We start from the raw sequence: 10,807 nt of genomic DNA on the forward strand, positions 1-10,807 counted from the left end.
GCATATTCTGGTACTTGGTCATATTTCTGTTGTTACAATTACTTGAGTGTACTTTTTTTTTCTCTAAATATCTGTAGTGAAGAGCATGCAAAAACGTCCCAGAGCTGATTATTACCAAGACATTTTGGCCCCCCTCCCCTCCCCCCCCGTTTGTATTTCCAGAGATAAAAACAGGATGCAGAACTACTGCTTTGCATATTTCAGACAGTGAAAATGACTGTAGCTGAATTTTGCAATATGTTAACTATAGGTGGGTTAGTAAAATATTACTAGTACCTCTGCCTCTGTTTTAGCAACAGACACATGAGTCCCAGACAAGAGAGAGTCTGGAACGCCTTCATACCAAGTGCTAACCAGCAATCAAATGCCATACCGCTGTATTGTCCTACCAATGTTATAGTATTAAATACAAAAATGTGTCCATAATCCACATTTACTGAGGGCAAACTGATGTGCTGATCGAATTGATAATTGTCTTTTTTTTTTTGGTCATTCCAAAACCCTTATTTAGGCTGAGTCAGTCAGTCAGTTCCCATCTCTGACCAGCAGGGGGTGCAAAATCTTCCTTTGCACTGATGACACGATATAGTATAGGTAAGAGACTATATTTACCATTACAAACGGCACCATAGTGTACTGACTCAAATTTAATTTTCCTGCAATTCAATATACACCATATACTGAGTTTATAAATAGAATATTTGCCAATACCTTAAAACTATACACATTTAGTTTCTTTGTCTTAGATCTAGAATTAATAACAAACCAAAAAAACAAAAAACAAACAAACAGAACAAAACCTCAGAAAATATATTTACTAGTATGCAACTACACACAATTCCCTATCACTTTTTCCCAACCATCTTTCTGTGTACACAAATCTGTAATTCTCGCTTAAAATTCCACAGCATTTGGTAAAGTAGCAAAAGTTCTCCTTAATTTATACTCTCAAGACAACTGAATGGCCTGGAAAAAAAAATACTGCACACTTTCCTTTTGTTCTGTAGTGCTTATCAAAGGCATATTCATCCTGATAAGACCAGTAAATCTTCATCCCAATAAGACAAAAATACAGGCACCACCAGAAGTTAACACCTAGATTTTCAAGTAATCACAGAAAATATTCTTTAAAAAATATCAACCTGCTTTACCTAGGGTTATGATCTAGTTTTAACCTCTGCTCCCAAACATACAGTAAGTAAATAAAAATACTAGTATTTGTTCCAAATAATTATGTAAAAAATATATATTCAAACAATTATTATTATTACATACAGAATATATAACCAATAATTTCTCCAGAAAGAGAGAGAGAGAGAGAGAGAGAGAGAGAGAGAATAATATTTTCAAAACAGAGGAGTAGCTAGATCTGTAAGAAATGCACACTGCATTTAAGCTGAATTTGAGGGTTTTCTTGTAAAACTAAACAGCAAGATGGACTCAGGACCAGAAGCAATGGTGCACACAGTTCACATACTGTAAGCTCTCTTTATCAGGTCATTTTTAAAACAAGCCTTGATAGCATGGGAGCATTTGGCTTAAAGCACTCACAGAGGCAAAATAAACATAAGTGACGAAACCAAAAATAAAATAAAAAACAAACAAACAAACAAACAAAAAAAAAAATCACAAAATACCTATTTTGTACCACTGCATTTCCAATAGTTTGAAGCAAAAAATACAATGGATTTAATCAGCATGGTTTCACATTGGGTTTGTGACTTTGTTAATGATTTAACGGTGTTTCAGACCAAAACACTATCAAACTGTTCCAAATAACTCATCTAGTTCTAGGTAAATCACCACATGACTATAGATTTTATTTTGACCTCACTACTTCAGACATTGTTGGTACATTACAACATTATCATTATTACGACAGTTATGCTGTTCTAAGAACTCTGTGTAAAAATGGAAACATCCAAAACCAGAAAGAAAAGGTATTGTCTGATAGCCATAGTACAGAGTGTACAACTGTAATGGAACTGTATATGATCTGAAAATGAGGCATTTTGAAATTGAAACCTGTCACATAATGGCAGGCTAAGCTTCTAAAGCAAGCTTGAATACAGTAATAGCCTACTTTGATGTAATGCTTCTAAGAAGTAGGTTAGATAAGTCTACCGAGCATCAGGGTTTTTTTTTTTTTGGGGGGGGGGGCTACTTGTTTCTTCAAGAGTTAAACAAGTAGAGCACATTTACAACAGTACATAAAATCCCATTTGTCTCATTTTATTGGATGTAAAGCCACAGAGAAATTTGGTCATGTTTGTGAAAAGCTCACAAATTCACACTAATAAATAATTTATCAATATGCATTTTTATATGTACACTTCTTAGTTGAACTATAATCAACCATGGGTAACACACTTTATGCAAGATAAAAAAAAAAACAAGGGCTTCCCCAGTCCACAGGTTAAAAGAGTTTTCAGAGGAGATGAGAAATATAACATTTTGGAATAGAATGAACTAAATGATTACTGACTCGGTAAAAACTCTGTAAAAAGTTACGTGTATTTGAAAACACCGTTCCTCACCAAAACATTCAAAAATATGTTAAACACCCATTTCAGGTCCAAAAAAAAAAAAGGAAAAAAAAAAAAAAAATCTTGGTTGGTTCATAAAATCTCAAAAAAATACAGCAGACTGAATGAAGCTTTAGCATCCAGCTTGGCAATACCCCTCCAAACATACAATCATGTCAAACTACAGGGCTATACTCTTCATGGGTAACCTGTTAAAAACTAAACTAAAAGAAAAAAAAAAAAAGTTTGTTCCAAATGGTATGTATGATCACACTTCATTACTACACACCACTACTGATCCTACCGTGAACGTTTTGCAAAGTGAATAACCTGGTGATTTAAACTCAAACCTGTATTTCTAAATCCATCAAAAGTGTGTGAGGGGGGGAACAAACAAACATTGCTGCAAGACTATTTAGAAGCAAAGGCACATGGTCAATAAACATTTTTAAAATGACAGATCGGAGACAGGCTGTTTTCTTGGTTGGACAAGGTCCAGGTGGTGATCAGGATGGCCAAAGCTGGCACGTGGTGCAGACACACCATCTTTAGAAAGGAAAGAGAGAAAGGAAAAAGAGCAGCACCTCACCTCCTGCGAGGCTAAATGAAATCAAACCAAAACAACGTGTGGATCATCAGAAGCCTCTTGTGGTGGAACCAGGTCGGCCAGAGGTTTGGTATCTTTTCATATCCATGGATTCCCACAACTCTTCCCCCTTTTCCTGAACGGTCTCAGAAGATGGAGTGGCTAGAGTGGCATAAGCACAGAATCTTGGGTCTCAGGCACGCCCCCTGTAGGTTAGTGATATATATTACTCCAGACCTCCTCGTATGAGGGCAGCTCTGATGCGGTTGTGTTTCCCTCAGACTCCCAGGCCTGCCTGGATGAGGGATGTGGTGTATGTGATATATGGCGTGGGAGGTTATGGAGTTCAAAATAAGGTCAGCCCGCTCATGTCTCTCTTTTGCTTTCTCTCTTCCCCTCAAACTGTTAACCCCGTTCCTTTCCCCATCCCAGACAGAGAGCCAATGGCACGTCAACCAGCTAAAGAGCTTTCCGGACTATAAGTCGGCGAGTTGTCTGGAGAGACGCGCAGAGAGACGGGGGGTCTCCTGTGCCCTCTCTGGGTCCGTGTCTAGTTCCCATCTGCCATTGGTCCGTGGAAGCAGCGGAGCAGAAGTCTGCGGTCATACGAAGACCTTGGCCAGGGCGTCTGCTCCAGCACTGCCGATATAGCATTTAGTGGGGTGGAACGCCACATCGTTTATGGATTCGTCAAATTTCTTCCTGTGGGCAGTGAACTCCTGGATACACGTCTTACTCTCCATGTTCCAAAGCCTGATGGAGCAGTCATGACCTAGGGGAAGAGGGAAGGGAGGGAAATGAGAGTAGAAAGAGATTGAGAGAAAGAACGTGTGTGTGTGTTTCCTCTCAGAAACTCAAAAGGTTCCTGAGCTCTCATTAGGCATATATTTACCTACATAGGCTCGGTATGTCAGAGACGGATACTTACTCCCAGACATGAGATAAAGTCCATTAGGGTCGACTGCTAAACTGGTGACAGCGTCCAGATGGGCGACCATGGAGTGAATCAGTTTGCCTGTGGGAAAAGCATCAAACAGCAACCCAGGTGTTTGTGCAGTATCCAACATACAGAAAGGAAATAGCCCAATTTTAAAATGCTTTACTTCTTAATTCTTCTGTAATTTTTTCCCCTATTTCTCTCAATTAAAATGAAATGTCCAGTTATCCATAATCTCATTAGTCTCTCCTTCACACAGTGACCACCTCAGTAGAAGCAAGTAAGGCTACCACGTCCTACACCATAAATTACATCAATTTTATTGAAGAACCGTTTTATTTATTTTTCTGAACCACGGACTGCATGCTGCTGTCAAGCGATTTAATGCACCTTGAGGACAGTGATATTTACTTCATTCTGCCCTAATCTACACGGACACTTGACCATAAGTGACACAGAGGGGAAAGGTACCCTGGGCTGATTCACCTGCCCAGAGACCACTGCCAACTGTGTTCCTACAAACATCTGGCTACAACTCTCAAGTGTGGCATAGTTGGGATTTGAACCGTGAACACCACACAAAAAGCACATTTTTGCACTTTAAAACAGTGCCTTATACACACTTGTCACATGGGAGCCTCTGAAACGCTTCCCATCCTTACTGAAAAACCTTAAAGCAGAGTTGCCAGTGACGTACCTGTGTTGTTGTCATAGAAACGGATGTGGCGGTCCTCCTGTGCGGTGATGGTGATAGGCAGAGTTGGGTGACTCAGCACTTTGTTGATCTGACAGGGGGCATCTACACAATCGTGCAAATAATACAATCAGAGCAGATACATGACGAATCAGTTAAACCGTTTACAGTGAAGCACTGCATTCTTCCCGTGTTGAGTTCAACATGGGCGGGACTACAGGTCTAACCTGCTTTTGAGGTGGTAACAGTCTACTTCTCAGAAATGACATTCATTAGCCTGAAGGGCAAACGTACCGGGCTCCCCTGCAGACTGGGACTCCAGATTCAGAATGAGCTGACGTGTCTCCATGTTGAAGAGGCCAATTTTGCCATTGGTGAAGGAGGTCACCATATGAGCAGGTTCACTGCATACCAAGTCTACAGATGAAGGTATGCCTAGCTCTGCAACACAGAGAGACAGGACCGGGTGAAAATGTGCTGACAATATCAATATTTACTGAATGAATTTCCATAAAGAAATACAAACACATGCAGGGCAACTGAGAAGAGAGTTTCTTAAATAAAGGACATGATTGGGAGATTTCAGGTCAAACAGTGCCTCCAGGTTCATATTTCTGTCCCTCTGGGGTTCAGTCTCAGTATGTGAATAAATAAATCATTAACAGTCACTAAGAAAGGCAGAAGTTTGATGTCGTGCCAGGAATACCTTGGTTTTCGTTGAAGATTGCAAGGGCGGGGGAGGTATCTGCAGCATTCCACAGCCGCACTGTTCCATCTCCAGAACAGGACAGGAGGCGGTGATGGGCAGAGCTATAGACCAATCCCCACACGGCATCTGTATGACCACACAGTGCTCCTCTCAGGACAGAAGGCTCTGTTACAGGGAGGGAGAGAGAGAGAGAGAGAGAGAGAGAGAGAGAGAGAGAGAGAGAGAGAGATTAGATTAAGGAGTATGTTGAGTTTCAAAGGAGAGATAAAGAGTACGGGAGAGATTCAGAGAAAGAAAAGAAAAAAGAACCTGAAAACCTCTTGGAATTTGAGAACCTGTCACACTTAACTTATTTATGCAATACCCTGACGTAAGCATGGACCATACCGTATGAGTCATAGGGGTCAATGTTGGGGTTTGGCGTATTCCAGCTCTGAATGGTTCCATCCACTCCTCCACTAAAGCACTGCTCCCCAGTGGAACTCATGACCACACACAACACTGCTCCCCTGTAACACAGTATTACTGTTAATGGTTCTTTGGTGTTTACTTCTATGTTGTGAAGAAAAATGTATACTCTACACTATCCTGTGTAGTACACGAATTATAATTTTCAGAGCATTTCCATTTGTTTTGAATGGAAAAACAAAGCAGAAAATATCAAAATTCAACAGTTTATGAATGAAATACCAATAAAAAAAATGAGAATCCTCTAAGCTGACCACTAAAAACATTTTTGTTTGGTTTATCTCTTGATTACAGATATTATTGATTCTATTGCTATGAGATCATTCACCACTGACACTCATTCACATACTAAATGCTGATGTGTGTGTAGTAATAAGACTTTGGGGGTAATGCAAAGCAGACTTCGAGCTTGGTCACTCACCGATGAGCTCTGAATGTATAAATGGGCTCCACATCTAATGCTGCACACCTGGAGGGCAGACAGATAATGAGTGATGTTTAAAGCCCTCACTGGGAATGCATAAAGGAACTATTTGTACTATCACTCAAGCTGTTCACCTCTAAGCCTCAGAATAAAAAAAAAACAGGAGTTTAAAAAAAAAAAAGCGTGATGTATTTTTCCTATGCAATCATGACGAGAACATTATGTTGTTCACTTCTTCTTTCGGCTGAGTTAAAAAAAAAAAAGGAGACTAGAACATAGAACACACCAGATCTAATTAATCAGCAGACTGAGGACACTGTTGGATTTCTTTCAACTAAAGTTTTCCAGATCAGTGAAACGAGTGAACAGAGTGAACAGAGAAAAAGAATAGAGCTGCTTTAGAGCTTTGGGGCGTGGCGTGGGTGTCGGGTGGTCTTTTACTTTTTGGTCGGTGCAGTCTTCTGGAGGTTCCACATCTTCAGGGTGTGGTCCTCTGAGGCCGTGACCAGGACAGGCTCCACGGGGTGAAAGGCCAGGCTGCGGATGGAATCGAAATGACTCCTCAGAGTAAACTTGGGGTTCCATGTCTTCCTCAGGGCGTCCTTGTTATTGGTGATCTGAACAGTTACCAGACAAATCAGTTTAGAGATGGAGCAGATTACTGAAACCGGCAGGCTAAAGAACAGTCAACTTGTCTCATGATCACGCTAAAGTACAACGTGTGCACCTAAAATCAGTTGCTGTTTATTACGCAGGAAAATGTACGCCTTTTCTGACCTGCGACAAAAATAACCGTAAACGATGTTATCATGCGGTAAAAGAATTTCCCCGTCTTCATATAGGCGAGCGATCTTCTGTGACAGAGTGCATGTGCAGGTTATCTATGAGAAGTAAACAACGTTATAGGAGTGAATCTAGGTGACTAGTCTCCCACTGAGGTGGTCTCATGCATGATCAGAGCTGTAAAACCTGACACTACCAGTCCCAGCTGCTCTGTGTGTTTACTCAGAAGCCACTGAATGCATGTGAGTGTGTTTAAGCCAGCGACCAAAGCAAACACCACACTAATTAAAAAAGCCTGCTTCAGTATTGACTTCTCTAAATATGGCTGGAACAGTTCTTACATAACAGTTCAAAGGTGCTATTGACCTTTGTGCATTTAGTCAGTATTTGACCTCTGTCAAGAAGGCAAACAAAAAACAAGCAAACAAAGAAAAAAAAAATATGAGAAGACACAGTTAGCTGTGCCTAGTTTATCAGTTAGTCACTGTTAACAGCCAGTTTGACCCATGTCTTTAAAAAAATTATAATACATATATAATTACATTTTTAATATAGAAATATTGATCTAAAAGGGAAATGAGCTTTGTAAATGGGCCACGACACAAATGCTAAAACCACGTGAATCGACCACATACGCAGGAAACAAGGTTAGTGTAGATGCTACAGTCTGTATGACCCCAAACATCTTGCTTTATGCACTCATGGTGGTTTGATACCACAGGAAATTAAGGCTGTTCCTTCAAGCTGTATTCTGATGAGTGCTGTACTTACATCATACCCCAGACTCTCTGCCTCATTGGCCACTGTCAGGCCAGCCAGTTCCCCCAGGCCCAACTCACTCTCCAGAGCCTCGTCTGCACCCATTATAAAGGACTTCCCCGAGGAGGGAGGGAAGGTCAGGGCCTCCACTGGAACAAACGCAGTCACACATAAACACACATCCAGTTAAGACTGAAATTCGCGTGAGTGGCACGTGTATGGAAGGGATGCTCAGCGGGGCGATACCTTCGTCCGTGCGTCCGAGTTCATGCTCGTTCAGCCTGGGGAGGCTGGGTCTGACAGGGGCTGACACCGGGGGTTGCACTGAGGGCAGGTCTTCTGCGTCCCTTAAATTAGCCAACATGTCCTGCAGTTTGGACCGGTTAGGCCCTGTAAAGGTGAGATTGAGAAGGGGGGAGAAACAGTTTACCACAGGAGAACCCTTTACAATTTTAGCCAGTCCATCACAATTTATCTAGATTTTAGAGTGGGATGAAGGCACTGAAAAAAATGAAAAAAAAAAAGTAGATGTGCATATTACAAGAAGAGTGAATCATATCTGTAGCATCTTGTTGTTTAGTGTAAATGATGAAAAGAGGGAATATTATTATGGGGTTCAGTTTGACAGGAGAAATCTTGCATAACCCCACAAAGAAGAGTGAAAACACAAATAAAGCAAGAAATGTCAGCAAAAAGTGAGCAACATACAAAATAATACAAAGAGAGAGAGAGAGAGAGACAGCTCTAACATAAACATTAAAACAAAACACAGCCACAAAATCAAGAGTTGAATCAGAAACAGCTTTGCATCAGAATCCTAAAAGAAAGACAGGATGGAGAGAAAACACAGGCAAACAAAACCGAGTGTGAGCAGGGACCAGGTGCTGTGCTTGTTTATTCAGGGCATGAGTGATGAAGGAGGAAAGGAGAGAGAGAGAGAGAGAGAGAGAGAGAGAGAGAGAGAGAGAGATGTGAGGGAAGAAATGCAGCACAGAGGAGAGAGGGAGGTTCACAGCAGTTAAATGAGGTACACAGGCTGAGAGAGGAGGCTCTGCCTACAAAGGAATCCCATTAACATGGTGATGCTTACTTACACACACACACACACACACACACACAAGAAGCAAAATTAAAATGAAAGGTACAACAAACAAACAAACAAATGGAAGAATGGAAGAAAAAAAAATCAGTCATCTGATATCTCATCCCTTTTTTTTTTTTTCAATGTGAGAATAAAATACCATGTTCATTCTGTGCTGAGAGACAGAGAGAGAGAGAGAGAGAGAGAGAGAGAGAGAAATGGGAAGGGAAGGCCTGGCAGACTTACTCTTCACCCCCTTTTTGCCCTTGCGCTCCTTCCTGTACTGCTCCTTGAGTTTAGATATCAGGCCCTGGTCCACGTCCCACTGTTCATCCTTTTCTACACGGGGGGAGGGAGACACACCAAACCCACAGGGGTGTTCAGTCCCATAGCTTTACAGCCTGCTATCACTCATTTCCTCCTCTGTGTCTCTACGCTCAAGTTTCCACTCAGTGACACTTCTACCACACGTCAGTGGTGCAGTCCTAACTTAATGGCAGTCCGACTGAAATGTACAAATGCACTGTACAGTGCCAAAACCAGAAGAGCAGTATGTGGTAGTTACTCCCCCCTCCCGTGTCTATAAGTCACTGTTCTTTGTCCTTGTGGGGAATAAGTGAGTCTTGGGGAGCTGATCTTTCTCTTAGCGGGATATCAGTTAGGGGCATTTGGACTCAGTAATGGCTGAGGAGCATTCTGAGTCACAACAATGACGATGGAAACGACAGGGTTCAGAAGAAAATCGCTCCAATTCTCTTCAGACACAACATAGCAGGGACAAGGCTGTTATGTTTCAGTTTACAGCATGAGGCACTTCTGGGGATGTGTGTGTGTGTGTGTGTGTTTGTGTGAAAGACAAAACTTTTGGATTAAGAGATACAGGGGGGGGGAGGGGGACACTAAGGCAGACAGAATCTGACACACACTGTGCACTGGACACATAATATTCATTTAAATCTGATACCTTGCAGCAAGCCTGAAAATAAAAAATTGCATTTATTTCACACGAAAAGGCCAGATATTTGCACAGATCGTCGTGGGTATGTCATGCCTTCAAGCTTGTTTTTTAGCGATTGACTTATATATTAACCATTAGTTAACCAAAGTTTGTCATTAAAAGAATGAATATTGACCCTCTAAAAAGAATGCATCCTGAAAGCATATGTTCAGAAAATAAAGCCACAGAAAACAAACATGCAGTCATATTTCTTATATTTCCACCGCTTCCAGACTAAACTTGTAGTTAATCCTTACTGTATTGGATCTGGTGATTATAGCATGTGCATACATACAGCAGGCCAGATTGATTTGACTGGGACACAGACTGCACATCCTGCTCCAGTGCTCAGTCTTACCCCATTCTCCAGATTCTCCTGTGCTCTGGGTCTCTGGAGAACAATCCATGTCTTCAGAGCTGGCCAGGAAGTCAAAGCCCTTCAGCGCCTCCTCCGTGTCCGGATCATCGCTCATATCTGCCGAGGAAGAAGAGGACGGAGAAGCCGACACCTTCTTCCTCACCATCTGCGAGAAAGACGAGGAGAGAAACAAACAAAAAAAGTGAGTAAGAGATAAAGAGAGCGACAGACAGTTTGGCTTCTGGTGGCACTAATTCTAATTCTAATTCTAGAACTGATCCAACTAAAATACTCTCAGATGGCATCCCTTGGCACATCAGCTACGTAACAAAAAACAGACAGGCTGTCTTGCTTAGAAACAGGGTGTGTGTGTGTGTGTGTGTTACGTGTTTAACTTTCGCTCACCGTAGCTAGGTCGATAATTGTCTTTTCCCTCCCCTCGCTGTCTTCTTCCTCATCCTCATCGCTCAGCTCAGCTGCGGCACT

General features: G+C 41.6%; 1 protein-coding gene across 2 annotated transcripts in view; it reads right to left on the reverse strand.

Annotated features, from left to right (window-relative positions):
- Nucleotides 1–2,795: 2,795 nt before the first annotated feature.
- Nucleotides 2,796–10,807, reverse strand: part of strn (striatin, calmodulin binding protein) — a 28,576-nt gene continuing 20,564 nt past the window's right edge. For both annotated transcript variants that reach the window (XM_030771765.1, XM_030771763.1), the window contains exons 6-18: nucleotides 10,727–10,807; nucleotides 10,322–10,487; nucleotides 9,213–9,305; nucleotides 8,132–8,275; nucleotides 7,898–8,034; nucleotides 6,785–6,960; nucleotides 6,341–6,388; nucleotides 5,839–5,960; nucleotides 5,449–5,616; nucleotides 5,037–5,183; nucleotides 4,746–4,847; nucleotides 4,040–4,126; nucleotides 2,796–3,883 (exon numbers count right to left, since the gene is read on the reverse strand). The exon at nucleotides 10,727–10,807 is cut by the window's right edge. In XM_030771765.1, the coding sequence (XP_030627625.1) occupies nucleotides 3,714–3,883; nucleotides 4,040–4,126; nucleotides 4,746–4,847; nucleotides 5,037–5,183; nucleotides 5,449–5,616; nucleotides 5,839–5,960; nucleotides 6,341–6,388; nucleotides 6,785–6,960; nucleotides 7,898–8,034; nucleotides 8,132–8,275; nucleotides 9,213–9,305; nucleotides 10,322–10,487; nucleotides 10,727–10,807 (1,641 nt within the window). In that variant the 3' untranslated portion in view covers nucleotides 2,796–3,713. The remainder of the gene's footprint in view (nucleotides 3,884–4,039; nucleotides 4,127–4,745; nucleotides 4,848–5,036; nucleotides 5,184–5,448; nucleotides 5,617–5,838; nucleotides 5,961–6,340; nucleotides 6,389–6,784; nucleotides 6,961–7,897; nucleotides 8,035–8,131; nucleotides 8,276–9,212; nucleotides 9,306–10,321; nucleotides 10,488–10,726) is intronic.

The sequence above is a fragment of the Chanos chanos genome, chromosome 4, assembly GCF_902362185.1.
Source record: "Chanos chanos chromosome 4, fChaCha1.1, whole genome shotgun sequence".
Classification (NCBI taxonomy): Eukaryota; Metazoa; Chordata; class Actinopteri; order Gonorynchiformes; family Chanidae; genus Chanos; species Chanos chanos.